This window comes from Etheostoma spectabile, chromosome 13 (genome assembly GCF_008692095.1).
Source record: "Etheostoma spectabile isolate EspeVRDwgs_2016 chromosome 13, UIUC_Espe_1.0, whole genome shotgun sequence".
Classification (NCBI taxonomy): Eukaryota; Metazoa; Chordata; class Actinopteri; order Perciformes; family Percidae; genus Etheostoma; species Etheostoma spectabile.
In genome coordinates, this window is record NC_045745.1 from 5,683,845 (window position 1) to 5,700,720 (window position 16,876).

The following is a 16,876-nucleotide window of genomic DNA, read 5'->3' on the forward strand; positions in this document are numbered from 1 at the left end:
GCCTGTCAGTGAGCGGATGTTGAGCAGAGAGAAGATGAGTGAGGTGATGTCACAGCTGATGGCGGTGCTAGCCGATAGACTGATAAGAAATCAAAATATGATTCATGGTCATATCTATTTCACTTGAAGGGCTCCAGAAAGCCATATAATATAGAGCTAGAACCGTGACAGTAACCTGTGGTATTGAAAGTAAAATTTGGCATTGAAACAAGAAATGTTGCCACTGAAAAATGTTGAACTGAAATATAAAACACAAACCTTAAAAAGTAATAATCTCACAATCCTATGCTATTATTCCACTTTGACATCTGTGTTCATCATGATAGGTCAAATGTCAATCTACATTGTTTCTTGATGTCTGTGTCTTTTCAGTGCCAATTTTTCTTGGTTCAATGCCAAATTTTATTTTCAATTCCACAGGTTACTGTCACTGTTCCAGCTCCATGTATAACACTTAGAGACAGTGCGGGAGATAAGAGGTGATTAACTGGGTTCCTTTTTATCAATTCAACATGCTTTTCCTTGAATGTTTTAACTAAGTGAGTAAGAGTCAGCATTCAACAATCAGCCCTCATATATTTCTGGAAAACACAGGAGATATGTTGTTAAAGTAATAACTTCCAGCATCTTTAATGTTCATTTATGAGCTCCAGATTTCAGAAATAATAATAGGTCAAGACGCTCAACTCTGATGTGCTTTTCTGTGAGCTAAAACTTGGAAAAAGTGTGCCCCAAATTTTAGCCACTACTTATTGATAATTTCTGACCAGTATAACTTGTAACAAGCCCAAACCATAAAATGCCTTTTACTGCACACACATGCACGTGGCATGACCCATCGCCTACATTTGTGTCTCTCATGAATTTGGGCAGTGAGAAAATGTGCATGTAAATGTAAATATATTTGACATGGGAACTTGCTGATGTTTTTTTTTTTTTTTTTTCTTTTTTTTTTGAAAAAAACAAAAGGGGACAATACATATTAATGAACATTTTCACAAATGTAAATATGCCAGATTGTAGCCTTAGGCTAATTTCCATCTGCAGACCCCCTGGCAGGTTGATGGTACACAAAAAATAATAAATGCATACAAATACACTATACACAGTTCAAGGTGACTTGTCAAACAAGTGACATGACAAGTATTGACCATGACAAGTATTCAGAAGTTGTTCAGGAAATACATGGATGTGGTCACTAAAGTACCGCTTTCTGTGAGTACATGGCAGCAGAGGCTCAACAGGTGGCACTGCAGCATGTCTAGAATACTCTTCTGCCAGAAAATGCTATTACTTTATGTACTAATACCATTATAACGTATGTGCATTTATTGTTAGGGGACTGCTGTGGCTCCCCATTAAACTGCACTAAAAATAGTTCCTATGATAGTGTCACTGATTTGACAGTACATAGTACAATGTCTAATTGAAGCCCACTAGATGGCAACAAATTCCAACTCAAACATGTCTGCACTGAAACAGTTTCACCATTTTTATTGAAATTACACATAACATACATTTAAATAAAATGAATTTTTACATCTCTTTAATTGGTTGCATTCTAGTATTTTTAACAAGCTAAGTCAAACTATAAAAGTAAAAGTGAAACTTATTATTAGAAAATTATTATATAAAACCCATTAACTCCCTATGCAGGTTTTGAATCCTGGTATTTAGAAACCTGAGGGCAGCTGACTCCTACATTAAACCAAATGCAGCAACAGGTCCAAACTTTGAGCAGTTCACCAATCAGATCTCACATCAAAATGATTTGGCTTCATTAGTCCCTCCTCAGACTGGTATTTGTAGCCAGTGACAATCTATTCTTCCACCTGCAAGGTGCAAAGGCCCACACACAGTCAATTAGTAACTTCACCACTACTGACGTTCAAAGGTTAGCTACAATACACTGTGAGTTTGTGAAAATGAAATGACAACTTAATGACCCAAGATGATGTGAGGTGATTGTGCCAGCATTAGTCAGCATGGGATTTACAGTTCAGCCTAGACAGGCAAAATGTGTACAATCAGAATCAGAATCAGATTTATTGCCAAGTAAGTTTGCACTTGCAAGGAATTCACTTTGGTTTATTAGGTGCACAATAAATATTAAACATATTGAAATAGGTATAAACAATACAGCAAGGTATTGTTACAGTCAATAACATAATACATAATAGATATATTACAATAAAATGTATGTAAAAAAGAATATATGTACAATATAACTGTTTTAAAAAGGAAAAGAAGGCTGTACGGTTTGTGCAGGGTGTGCAAAAATATTGATCAGGAGATATGCAAACGTTCAAAGTATATATAATATGTGCAATAGCTAGATATAATAGTGCAGGATGTCTTCTGGAAACCCCCACCCATCTCCACTGTCTTCAGAGTGTATAGCTCCAAGTTGTTCTGACTACACCAGGTCAGATGGTCAATCTCCCACCTGTAGGTGGACCTAACCCCTACCAGAAATGAGTCCAAGGAGGGTGGTGTCATCTGAAACTTCAGGGGTTTGACAGACTGGAGGTGCAGCTGAGGTGTAGGGCAATAATAAAGTGTGAGTGGTGGTATTACCATCCTCTTGTGACTTAAAACTAGTGAGCTGCATGGACTTGAACTACTACTTGTCAGACAGAAAGAGACAACGGAACATAGTGTTACAGTGCATGTGTGTGTACAGTTTGTGATTTTTTTTTTAACCTTTATTTATTCAGGGAAGGTTCACTGAGAGGCAGCCTCTCTTTTGCAGGAACGCCCTGATCACATTCACACAGTTACACATTGATACCTGGAAGCTGCTCAGTGCAACCACAGTCTGATCAGCTGGCCACTGTATAGCTCCACTAGAGCGGGTTGGGCCTTGCTCAAGGGCACCTCATAACCTCTGTCTTCTTAAAGGGAGAATGATAGAGAAAGGGAGAGGGAAAGACAGAAAGAAACAAGCCAATAGGGCTTCTATGGGACTTCTCATCAATCCTGGTTCGGTATCAATCAGGGTCAGTCCCGCTCAGTCGTCCCTGATGGGATCCTCCCAGCCACAGGAAGACATCTGTGTCTAAATCCCTGCCAAAGCACTGGAGTGTACTAACGGTCAAAAATCTGTAAAGGAGACAGTTACCTTTTTGTAAGCATGCTCCCATTGACTGCGCATCTAGTCCAAGCATGGCTGCTCTTCTCTGGACCGCACTTGACTCCTGGGAGATGAGAAAGATTAGAGACGGGGAAAGACAAAGGCAAAGGCTGCAGAACCAGCACCTCTGCCCTACATTTTGCATGGAGCCTGAGGCTAATCTGCACCTCAGTGGCTCTGTGTGACATCCTTGCAGAGGGTCCAAAAGCCAGTCTTTTTATCGTGACACACATGGCTTCTGTGTTAGTGTCTGAGTCTTGCGTTTCCATGAACTGTGAATCCATGGCAACAGCAGCGTGAATGGTCTATTCAGAGTGGCCTCCACTGCACCCACTCTGCCAAATGAAAATTACATAGTTGGTTTGGTCCAGGTTTATTAGACTTTGTCTCAGGTGGGAAACAAAATGCATTAATTTAATCTCTGGAAAAAAAAATAGGGAAACTGCTGTTTATGCCACATGCATCCTCTGTCATCACAGCGGTGACTGACCTCCACTGGAATATGTTTATTTAGTTTATTTAGATTTTGATTCAGAAATCAAAATACAGTATTTTTAGGGGGGTTATTCATACGTTCGGACAGAGTAGATAATATATGTATCACGATTGGTGGTAAATGTAATTTGTAAGTTTTTACATTAACTATTTAACACTTTAAATTACTAACATGAATATGGCGATGCAGGATAACAATGAAGGAATTTTTTCTTTGTAGACATTTTTTTTAACCTTCCTTACACTTCCCCATAGCATTTCATTGTGAAATATCTTTTACTGAGTAGCTTTTCCAGAGGATCCTTCTGGGTGGATGCCAGTCCAGATGTTGTTTGGTAGGATTCTGATGCTTTTGGACTGATGCTCTTGGGACGAATCATTATTATGACACCACAGAAAATAAGAAAAACATGATGGGGAATTTCACCATCATTTCTGGGGCAAATTTAATAACATTTTCTGTATGTTTTTGAAAATAACTTGATGTGAGATTAAGATTCAAGACGTTAATTATCATATGCGCAGCTAAAACAGCCTACACCATGTAATGAAAAGCTTACTTTGCCAGTCTTCCTTACACAACGATAAAAAATAAAGTGTAAATCATACAGTGACGCTGGACTAAATGATTGAAAAGTTGTAATAAAGAGAGAAGAAGAAAACAACATTGTGTTAAAAGTACATCCCCACCTATCACAGAGACAAACAACAATAATCCTCTCATATTACCATTGCTTTGACACAACCTTAAGGTATATTTTCTACTGTTTCTCCATATCATATTTTCTTGCTTCTCAGGACAACATTAGAGAGATCCTCCTGCATTCTCCGGGCCCCATATGGGGATTGACAAATTCTGTGCACCCCTTTTTCCTGTGACCACTCATTTATTCAGAAGCCATAATTGCTGGCTCAGCAAAATGACATCTCTGCGAAAAGGTCAGTTCGTTTGAGGAACGCTTTTCCCAGCATTCAGTTTTTACATTGAGCAATGAAGTTGCATCCTCTGCCAGCAGAAATTGTGGATGTAAAAAAGGGAAATGATCACTTGGAGTCATACTCCACCCAGCAGATATTGCATGATTCAGACCGACACACACTCTGCTTACAAACTTTAGTGAAGATGTCATTATTTTATAGCGTATCATTTTTATTACTCAGATACACATAAGGCTTACTTCTTACAATTGAAGTTATATTTCGTGCAAAATTATGATTTAAAAAACTTATACTTAACCATACTTTGCTTGCAAGTTTTGAATGGCATTATAGGTGGTGTAGGATAGCTACTATTTTATTTTATTAATTTGCTCTCGTTTTTTTTTTTGTCAGCAATCTGTGTCCAGTTCATTAGTGCAGGTGAAAGTTCATTCCTTTGAAGTAAATTGTGGATTTTAACCATTAATGACCAACAACAGGCAAATAAATGGTGATTTATGATCATATGATAATGGAGAATGTAAAGCATGCTGACTGGAAGCACATGAAACCTAATTCAAATACAATCAATGTTGAACATATGGTTATTGAGAACAAGAACAAATTGAATTTAGATTTTAAATTCAGAGTGTTCTGATTGGCTGAGAGGAACAAGTGCACCCCACGTAGGACTGACGTTAATTTACAAAGACGAATGATGTGGCAAAAATCAAAGGGCGAATAGAAAGAAGTAGTTCCAGTTATACATTTATTTTGTTGTATGTTTTTATGTTGAAGTCTCGTGTCACTGTTTGTTATTTCAAATAGAATATTAAATACATATGAAATATTCTTAAATTTACCAATGAGTTACCAAATTGTAATTATACACGCCATGATGCACTTTAAAAAAAAAAAGTGTGACTTGGTATCCATCCGCCTTATTGAGTGCACTTCCATTTCCGGGATGTTTTCTCTGCAGACCAGCCTCCACCGCCATTGCAGGTTCAGGGAGTCGGTGTAGTGGCAGTCAGTCGTTAGCCAGGGGAAGCCCGTAAGTAAACAGTTTAGGGACGAATAAAAAGGACCATCACACCGACAGCACGTTTTACACAAGGCTTAGAATTAATTCATCTTGACTTTAGACTAGAGGCCCCCTGGCTGTCCGGCTAGGATCTTAGAGAAGAAGTCGTAGCTTGTTAGCATTAGTAGAACCGGAGGAGAGAGAGAGAGAGAGGAACCGCCATGGCTCAGATACTGCCTATTCGCTTTCAGGAGCACCTGCAGGTATGTGGACGAATGAACGGTTAAATTGTTACGTCAAGTTTATCCTCTAGTCGCAATTACTACGATATTCGCAATGGCTCCAGATACTTTTCAAACACAAGTTAAGGATTGCTAACAAGCTGATTTAGCTTTGCTAGCTATGCTAACTAGCAAGACAGGGTGGATGACGTTTATCTTAGTTAGCATCTAACGTTAGCCTTCTTGCTAACACTTTGACCAGCCACCCTTGTTCGTGATATAGCTAGCTAAATGACGACAGTCTGCAATGCACAAACAGAAGGATATAAATATTGCTATTAAGTCGTAGTCATAAAATGTTGTCACCCCAGTCCTTTCTTTTAAGTGATATCGGCCATGAACACGTTTTCAGAAAAAGTATTCGTCTTCTCAGAGTGACGTTCCACGCTCTTAACGTTGACGCTATAGATTACAATCGGGCACTGTCAATGCTGCGCTAAGGATGATTGTTCGATGAACTTTTAATTTGATATTCATCATCTCATTAACGGTAACGTTACCTGCACTGCCATGATTGAACCGCATTCTGTACACCATTTGCCATGACAGAAACGGGAATAAAAAGATCACTTTTACAGGTAACTTATTTGCTTTATTATATTATCCTAAAAATAGACGCTGCCTTTTGACTTTAAAGGTAATTACTTGACCCCAGGAAGATGTTACGTTGTCTGGATGTAGATATGGTCATGTGGTGTGTCGGCCTGTCCCAAAGCCATCCGACTGCCCATGTTGAATGACTTTGCCGAAGTTGGCTGAGGTTCAAGTATTCACAGAGAATGACATTGTTTCTGTTAGATAAACTCTCCCGTCGACGTGGTAATAAGAAAGCTTTAATTTCACATTTTTGTAACACTAGAAAAATCGGTGTTTTCCCTTTTCGTTTTACAGGCACATGTACTATATGGAATCATTTTAAATGTCCACACCTTTATTATAACCCCAGTTAAACTGCTACAGTTGCTCAGATTAAGGAAGTGGAAAGATTCTTGGCCCTCCAAGCTTATGGATTCAGTCTGGACTAGAGTCCTGACTTTCAAGAATGAATGATACATTTGAATGACTTTTGATGTTTCAGTCTAACCTCAGATACAAAATATGATCTACCTCTTGGTTTCAAGAAATAATTTGTCCATTCAATTTTTTTGTTTGTTTTCTGGTCTGAGCACCAGCAGCACTGGGCCTCACAGGCTTACAAGACTGATGCCTTTGGGCTTTGGGCATTGTAGCCACTTTACTTGTGATCCAGACTGTTTTCATGGTCTCTCTAGCTTTTCTTAATTTCTAAGAGGCCCCGCGTCTATTCTCAACATATAATAATACCACATGTAACCGTGTTTTGACACTGGTCCCTGAATTGAGGTCAGAGGTCAGGGCCAGTATCATTGGAGTAGATTGTGACTTTTAGGTATCTTGTTCAGTGACCGCTCAGCAGAGTGGTTGTTTCAACCCAAGCCACTTATTATTTCTTCATTCTGCTACGAAACTTTGGTACAAGTCTTGACAATAGCAAGGTTGGGTTGTCCTGGTTTTAACCAGGTAGAGGCTGTCCTCAAAATCTTCTTCTTTTTATGCTATTTATTTATACAAAAGATGTAACAGTTCCTCAAAAGTCACAGTGCAGCCCAGCAGAGCACTGTTATTGCCATCTTAGTTTGAGATGAGTTAATATGTAGGCCTATCAAGATAGTAAATTGAGACAAAGTTTCACAAAGCCAAGGAAAGGTCTTCTTTTGTATGATGAAATGATTATTTAATGATTGTAACTCCTTCTGTTAAGTCTTTTTGATTGCAGGAGTTAGTGTGAAACGAGAGAGCAATACAGAAGTGGTGAATTACTGTGGGTTCTGTGAACTAAAATTGAACCAATAGCCTATTTTCTCTTCAGCCAAGGTAAACTTCTGCATTCATTTCCTAAAATTTCATTTTTGTAGTGAAGATTTATTTCAAGGAACCAGTCTATTTTACAACTTCAAGTCGCTTCTTGTTGTTTACTTGTTGATATAGCTTAGTTGTATTTATGCTTTTTGCATAACAAGTACAATAACTGGTTGCATCTGATTCAGATAACTTACTGAATTGAACTGTAATTCTCTGTACAATGAACTGTGCTTTCCCTGATTTGTGTCATTGGTACATTACAAGGACATTTGTGTGACTAATCAACTCTCCATCATTAATGCATGACCTGCATATGCTGTTTCATGCATGTTTCACAACATACATCACTTGAGCAGATTATGCAGAAAGTTAGAGCTGTATGACAAATCTGCTGATAAATTGTCACAATTCTGTGAGTAGGGTACTATAAGATGCTGCCATGGCTCCTCACAAAATCACCCAGGCAGTAGGAAGGAATCCTATCCTAGCTTATTGAAGCAGAGTCACAAGCTCTTCAAGACACCAACCAATCACCATGCCATCCCTTCATCTTAACTATAATTTTAAACGTGTGCTTCAACAAACCATTACTTTCAGAGACTTTACTGCAATAGACGGCTGTGATGAATTCACATCAAATTCACTTGTCATTTTACCAATTCGATTGTTTTGGCCTCAGTGTTATCCTGGGACAATTAGAGGTGACATTAAGATTGTTCTGTGCGATTGGGTTGAAGTAAATCTCTCCTTTGCACCAAGTCTTGTAAAACAACTCAAAGAACTCCTATGTAGTTTAGGATGCTTGAATGTGTCGTTGTCTTGAGAAGTTTGTTATTGTAAATCTCCCTTGAAGTTGTCCATCTTTGTTAAGTATCAAGGGCTGGGTAAAAAGTGTACTGTCCATTTAATTGAAATGTGGTGAAATTATGGTAAACTCTCATATCAAGATATTATACATCTCAGCTGTCACGTTTAAATAACTTTTACACAAGTCTATTGCCACATTGATATCAACTTTATAAATGGTCCAATATGTCGAAATTGAAACAATGCTTATTAATCATTTGTTGTATTATCCCACTTTTTTTAAAGCTTTAACCCATGATTCTCACATTAACATTTTTTACATGGGTTAGATTTTTCTGTACCTAGTGTAGGGAGCTAATGTACAGCGATAGCTTTACTTTGCCTATGACAGATGTTAAGCAAGCATTTACCTTTGTCTATACTCTTCCCAGCCCCCACCCCTCTCAAACTTTGCAATTCCTCTCTCATCTGGTCAACTTGCATAGCTTGCATTTTTATATATCATCCATTTATATAGTCTAGTGCAGATTCTAGTTAAATAACTTTAATTGCACAAGTAAAATAACTATATCCCAGGGCCTCTTTACCCACACAACATGGTATATTCACTTATATATCACTTATCCTAGCAAACTATGTATCTAACGTTAAATAAATACAAATTCAGTCAAATATGAATAATAGCTCCTACTACCCAGGGACTTATCAGTGTAAAGGATAACAGTTCTGATCAATCAGGAACCAGTATCAATTTAAGTCCTTGATATCCTGGGAGGTGGGGTCTGTAATTATCAAAACTGGCTCTTGTTCATGTTTTTGTAATGACAACATGGTGCCCATTCTTTGTTGACAGAGTTCCCCTGCAAATTGTATTTAAGCATGTATGTAAGCAAGGTTTGTCAGGCCAGGTTCCCATTCCTTTGCCAAATAGGCACCGTTGATTTGTGGAGGGGAAAACAAGAGCTTATAAACAGTGTTAATACAGCCGAGTATTTCACGTGTCCATAATGACAGGTTACTGTTAATTTACTTTTTCTTCATATGTGGAGATTTTGTAAGTGTATACATTGATTTGATATGCACATTTTATCAGTTAATTATCCAGGATAAAGGAATTACTAAACAACCAGCAAGATACTTTTTTGTTAAATAATGAATAGATAAATGAATATGCCGTTCACATTTTCGTGCCGAGTCATTTCAGAACACCTAGCAATGGTGCTTTCATAACCTCACATATGTTGCTTACTTGATACAAACATTTCTATCATAACAGGTATTAAAACATTGTATAAACACACTTCCTCAAACTATGTTAGCAATATGAGCAGATAAGTAGACAAACCCAGAACTTTTTGGATGAGGAAACTAAGACGAACATGTTTCTATATATTCATTGCAAAACACCTATTTAGGAGTTAGTATGTAGCTAAGCAGGCACATTGTCCACAGATCCCAGCACTTCACTTTGTGAAGAAAGTAGAAATACATCTTCTTAAGCACAGGTGGATGACAGAGCTTGGTATGATTTGGCAGCGCTATTGTCCTGTTGTCTAGTAAAGCTGTGAGTAAGCTTTTCAAATTTTCCCAGAATGTGTATATGAGTGGAAGTGTAATTGGTAGTTTGGTTTAAATAGATACATGTGGGTAGTTTTAAATTCGAGGTTTGTGGTCTGAGAAAAGATAGTTTCCTGAATACTCTGAAAAGATGGGCCTTGAGATCTTGCAGTACTGATAAAAAATGCATAAAACAGATTAATTTATTTTCATTGGTTTGATAGTCAATTTAATTTGTTTTAGGGACATACCTGTACCGTTGCATCCCTGCTGTTTGCTGGGTGTGAAGGGCGTTTGTTTATGGTGCCATGCTCTTTAAAGATGATCTTACAAGGTTTGCATATTGATCTTTGAACTGTGCTAGTACCTAACCAGCTGGTATCTCGTGACAGGCAGGGGAGGATACAGATTTGCTGTACTTTTGACGTTCTGCAGCACTGTCTAAATGTGAGATACAGCATGCATTTGTGAGAAAAAGGAAACTGCAGTCCCAAAACCACCTCAGCAGAACTGGCCCAGAGGGAAGATGGATGGGCTCCAGATATGCATGCATTCTGTCTTTCTGTGCCCCCTTCTCTTTATCTTACAGTTAAGGCAGCCCTCTTGCTCTTTACCCCTGGGCTGGTCACATGTCCTTCACCAGTGTCACATGGTAGTGGAGGAGGCAGCGCTGGGCATGCCTGTTGTTTCAGTCCTGGTAGACAATGGGTCCCTGGTTTCCTGTTGTGGAGCACTGCCATGAAGTGCTGCAAGCCTCAGCACATTACATAGTACATCCTTCCCTGCCCTGCCTTCAACTTTACATTTTGCTGGACACACGTAGGGCTTTTTTCTGCTGAGCAAGAGGCTGCTTTCCTTCTGAAGGAAGAGCATTTGGTTAAATCAACAGCTGTGGCTCCCTTGAGGTCTTTAGGAATAGTTTAAATCTGATGGCTGATTCCTTATCTCTGTAAGATTTAAGAAGCAACCATCAGCTTAATTTCATGGCTTTTAATGGTAATTTACTCAGTTTGACTGAGCTTCATTACGAGAGAGCGTGTGTCCTAAGCTGGATGACTGCTTGCTGTGGATCAGCTCAGATGACGTCCTTAGTAGTGCTGCATGATGTATCAATTATTTGTATATGTATGCTTGAAATTGCACCAGTTGCAGTGAAGTACTTAAGTGTCCATATGTTAATGGTGTTTAAATAATTCTATTCCCAAGTTAATGAGTACTTTGTTGGAGTTCCCTTAAATTATTTTAAACACTAGAAAATCTAGTTTATTTGTCCATTTGGCAAAGTTATCAATGCTATTAGCGTGGTGGCTAACACTAATGTTAACATTACTCCGTTTATGACTTTTAGTTTTGGCTGTGCTTTCAAAACATGCTGTCAGTGTGTTGATTGAGCACCGTTAGCTTTTACAACAAAGCCACTTCACTTGCAGATCATTTTTCATTACAGGGTTCTCTGTAGATTTGTGTTTGTTGCCGTGTGCTTGTGGTTAAAATGAATGTAAACAAAGTGGTGTTTCAGAAACGCAATGCGCCAAAAATCCCTCTAGTGGACTGAACATATGACAACAATCACAAGTTGAAAAGAAGAGCACAAAACGACAGTCAGCGACATTAAAGAACGGCTTGTTTATTGCTAAGGCCATATTTTCAAAATTAAATTATTTAACTTATGAAATAACAAGAACTGATTACACCAGTAAGTTACTATTAAACAACCACCAGATGGGGAAAAGGGTATTTTACAATAACTTTGAATGCACCACAAAGCGTGCACCATCTGTTGTTTTTCTGACAACGGCAGCTGCAGACTGTTGCGTACCGGTGTTGGAATCCCCTACAGTGAAAGATGGTCACACTTCACACAGCTTAACGCGGTCAGTGTTTTAACCTTGTTTAATCCAGCTGCTAACGCTAGACCACAGTTACCTGCTTCCAAGTGTAGTGTTGATTTGCACCACATGCAGCGACGTTCTGTTGCCTGTAATGTCTTTTTTTTGGAGCATCCGATAGCATTGCAGACATTTGATTTGAACACACATTATTCAGTACGATTTTAAGTTCACGATGCAATTTTCTTACGATTTTTTAAAAATAGAATGGAATGACTGAAAAATATTTTGTTTATTTAAACTGTGCAAAACGGGAGATGTATCCTCATCAAAAGTACAACTAAAACAGTATTTTAGCTTCTATAACTAAAAAGATTGAAGATCAAAGAAAGGTGGCGGTTTGTTTCATGGAGAAAAAGAGAAGAGAGATTTTTATCTATTTTTTACACAAATTCCTAGGCAGTGCTTTATTAATTTTTTCACCCTCCGTGTTTTAAAACTCTTGGCAGCAATAGATGTGGATGTTTACTGTCAGGAACTATCAATCCGCCTCAAAACAGACTGACGACCGACGTGTGCTAGCCAGTGCCTCACTAAAGCATTGGCGATAAGCACAGCCGTGCTACCTTTTGCCTTTTATCAATTCTACACACGTCAGACTGCTTGTAACTGAGATGTGGTGAGATGGACAACATAGTGCTGAAGGAATTAGAGGGCAAAACACCAAACCAATATTTGAATCCCAAAATCAAAAAACCTATCCAATGAACGAATATCTGAATATTCGATTCTCCTTTACTTTCAGCAAGTGGAAAGAGTAGCATTTATTCACAGACAAATAGCCTCAACTGTTAACACACCACACTGCTACCTTTACAGCTATAACACTACTGCTAACTTCATACGCCAGGCTTGCAGTCCACTGGTGGAAACCCTGTCTGTGTCCCAGTGTGTGTTAATTTGGCCCAAAAAAAAAAATCTTTCCATTACTGTCCAGTTTCCTGTGTGCTCTTCTGTCCCTATACTGTTGTTAATTAGCTATTGATGGGTTCCGAGGTTTTGGGCTAGCCCATAAGTGCGTGCTAACAGCTGAGCTAAAAGCAGGCTAGACTAAATGACTAAAGGATTTTTCCACAATGGTTGTAGCTCCACTGGTTTGACCTGCTTTCACCAGTGTGCCAGCCCACAGCACTGTTTTACTGTAAGGTTTCTGTAGCAGGCGATCAAACTGTGGTGTGGTCGATCTTCCAGTAGTGCAACATCTGTCTGTCTCTTCTTCGTTCTTTATGGACAGAGCAAACATTCAATGTGATTAGGCGATTCCGCTCTGTTCGGTTTCACAAATGCTATTCATTGTGAATGAAAGGGCTTCCTACTGATCCAAAAATAGATGGTAGAGTGAGTGAAAGAGAGAGAGCACGTAAATCTGTCTAGAAAACTATTAGAGGATGACTTGATACTTAGACAGACCTCAGTCTGCTTCACAGAGATTAGAGAGACAATTTAAAGAAATGCAAACCGTTAAGTCAGACTCAGACCTCAAAGCCAATACATGTTTCTTCTGATATTGTAATAAAAGAGTAGAGCTGCAAAGGTTAATCGATTAGTTTTCAACTATTAAATTAATCAGCAGCTATTTCAATAATCAATTGGTTTTGATTTTTTTTTTTTTTTTTAGAAAAAAGTGAAATTTCTCTGATGCCAGCTTTTTTCGGGGGGCATTTAAGGCCTTTTATTTTCACATGACCAATGAAGACATGAAAAGGGAGAGAGACATGACAATGACATGCAGCAAAGGAGTAAAAGGAGTAAACCTCTACATACAGTATGTGTGCCCTCTCTGCCAACTGAGCTAACCCAGCCACTGATTCCAGCTTCTTAAATGGGAATATTTTCCAGTCTCTTCACCGGTCTTCAAGAAAACTATATTTGAGTTGTGGACAAAACAAGATATAAGGACATCATCTTGGGCTTTTGATAGGCCAAACAACTAATCGAGAAAATAATCAACTGAATAAGAGACAATGAAAATAAACATTAGTTGCTGTCCAAAGGAAGAGTAGGTGTATTGGTAGGTTCATCTCAATGAAGGTGGCAGTTTTTACAATGATCTGATAAAACAAACTGAAACTGTTGGTAGTTATAATTGAAAGCAGATTAAATCAATGTCTAAATAATATATTCTCAGCTGGCCTTTTCCCTTTATATGGTATTTGACTAAATGTTGCCTCAAATAACAAGCCTTCCATACTGGACAATGGCAGCGATAAGAGGCATGGCAGCTCCATTGACGTTACTGTATGTGGTCATCCTCCACAGTAATAAAAAAAACACGTAAAACTCTAGCTTGCTACAGACCAGTTTTCAATTCTTTCCTTATAGCAGGTAGTAACAATTGTTCTTTGGTAAGGTCATTTGTCACAGTGTCATTGATAGGGAACCAGGTTACACACTGGTGAAAGAATGTGGGTGGGGCAGGCTGAGGGAAGGGTGTGTCCTGTCATTGATAAAAGGTGTAACCATTTCGTTGGGCAGTTCCTGGAACTGTGGTTTCTGTTTGCTGATTAGGACTCAACTACGATGATTGACAGCGGAGCCACATTTTATTATTAGCAAGCCTTGAAATGAACACTTTAGACCAAACGTGGGTACATTTGGACCGGGGCTGGCAGCCTTGTATGCTTTTTCTGGCTGAGATCCAATATGTGTTCACAAAACTACTCTTGACCTTAAAAAAAAATTAAATTGGGCAACCACAAATTATGAATGTGCTCACCTCTGTGGCTGGTCAAGTAAAGCAGTCAGTCATTAATACTTTCCATCAGTGTTCAAAATTAGCCAATTGGATTAATTTGAACCCTGCTTGCCAATGAAATGCAAACCACAGGTCACTAGATTGTAAATTTTAACATTTCCTTGTTCAGCTAATGCCATTAGCTATACTGTCTTTATGTAATTATTAGAGTTGTCAGTTATTCATGACCATGACCAAACATCTATGTACAACTGTTTCTTTAGGAAAAGTCATCAGGTTTTTCACAGTTAAGATGTCTGCCTCTGTAGCTCTGCACACAACTTAATGCTGTTGTCTTGCTGTAATAATATTTCCTGTTAAAACCCACAGACTATAATTAAGTTAGAACTTTTTGTAGTCTTTATGGGAATAAACTATCATAAGACGTTTACTGGCAGGCAAATACTTAATGACCGTATTTGTAAGCAATCATTTTTATAAATTTATTCCTTTTTTGTTTGTAAGTATTCAAGGTAACATGATGTCTGAACATGTAGAAATTTCCCTACACTAAAATACAGTCAGACTTTACACCGTTTAACGTTAGCTGTCAGCATGTTAACCGTGTTTTGTTCAGCTACTAGCCAACGGTGAGTAGCAGCAAAATAATGCACCAAAATCCACGTTGCTACTTGGTCCGGTAGATACTGGTTGTGAATTAGCACCGGGTTTCATTACCCAGCCCTAATCTGCCACTGTGTCTCAGGTTTGATCAGTAAGTGATGATTCAGGTAGTTCTGCAACATTTGTACAACTGTGGTGTTTTGCTGATAGGTTGCGTAAGTAGAGGAAGTTGCAACAGCAAACATGGTCTATAGGACATGTTTTTTGTAGTTTCATTTCCTTGAGGTTTACATCACAGCAGCTTTGCAAGTTGTTAGCAGGAAGACTCTGAGTTCTGTTTTGCTGCAGTTGTTCATTTGCCACGTTCAGTATTATTTTTAAAATTTGGTTTGCATGAAGTAAGACCTTAATCAGCTGCTGGTATTCAGACTGCAGTAAGACTACAGTGTTGTATGGTGGAAGTTACCTCTTTGGCCCATGTTTGTAGAACTGTCTAACTGTTGGGGCCTCGCCACAGCTCCATATGTCCAAAGAGCTGCTGCTCAGTGTCGGGCTTTGTGACCTCATCAACTGGCTGTGGGAGTGCAACGCAGCTGAAGAGAGAATCTAGTCTTATTATTGTCAAAAAAGGCAAACTGCTTGTTTTGTCAGCAGCAAGCATTTTAATGAATTTGACTGTTAAAAAAAATGTAATTAGTGTGTCCAGTGTTAATGACTAACTGGAGCTTTCAAGCCTGCAACAAGAAAGTGACATCCTGCTGTTTGACAATAGGGATCGACTGATATGGATGTTTTGGTGCCAATACAGATTTTTGTTTTTCTTCCCATCAGCCTTAGCTGATGACCGATACTGGCTGCAGATTTTTCCTGAGCCGATATTTGGAGCCGATGCTGCTTTTGCTCCCTCAATTGACATCATAAAAAATGACACAATAACAATATTTAACAAATAATCAATACAGGTGAGGTTGAACAAGTAACAAAAAGTGCTGAAAATACACATTTAAGCATGATTAAAATTCTGATGATAAATTCTAAAAATAATTATTTAAGAATAAATAAAATAATTACACTATTGCACAGTTGCATCAACCAAGCTGCAAAAAAAGTTCTCACTGTAGTATATAGTATTTACAACCTAAAAGTAGCTATTGAAACAAAGTGCTCAGCCAGGTGGTCACTGTATAAAACGCCCACGGACCAACGTCGACATTACTTAATCCTTTGACCAGTGTTCCTAACCGCTATCCAATGCATACGGGTAGCCTACAACTTAGCTATTTGCAGCTCCCTAAACACAATGGCAAGCAGTTTTAAACCTTAGCATTTTCCATTTGGACCCATAAACTTGCTTAGCTATAGTTGCAAGAACGTGTATGGCAATATTTCAGCTAAGTCAAAAAGTTAAAAGATGCTTTGAAAGTTGTCTTGAAGAGCCGGCTGTCAGCACTGTTATTGGGGGCCTGTGTGGACGCCTGTCTGTAAATGATGCCTGGAAAATCGGCGAACGCAGCAGCCGCGCATCGGCCGATACATGTAGAAACGCGAATATTGGCCGGCCGATAAATTGGTCGATCACTATTTAACAAGTAC

At 38.6% G+C, this 16,876-nt stretch overlaps 1 protein-coding gene across 1 annotated transcript in view; it reads left to right on the forward strand.

The window, feature by feature from the left end:
* The first annotated feature begins 5,515 nt into the window (after positions 1-5,515).
* Positions 5,516-16,876, forward strand: part of cltca (clathrin, heavy chain a (Hc)) — a 34,837-nt gene continuing 23,476 nt past the window's right edge. Inside the window, exon 1 of the mRNA XM_032534299.1 lies at positions 5,516-5,833. Within this exon, the coding sequence (XP_032390190.1) occupies positions 5,792-5,833 (42 nt within the window). The 5' untranslated portion in view covers positions 5,516-5,791. The remainder of the gene's footprint in view (positions 5,834-16,876) is intronic.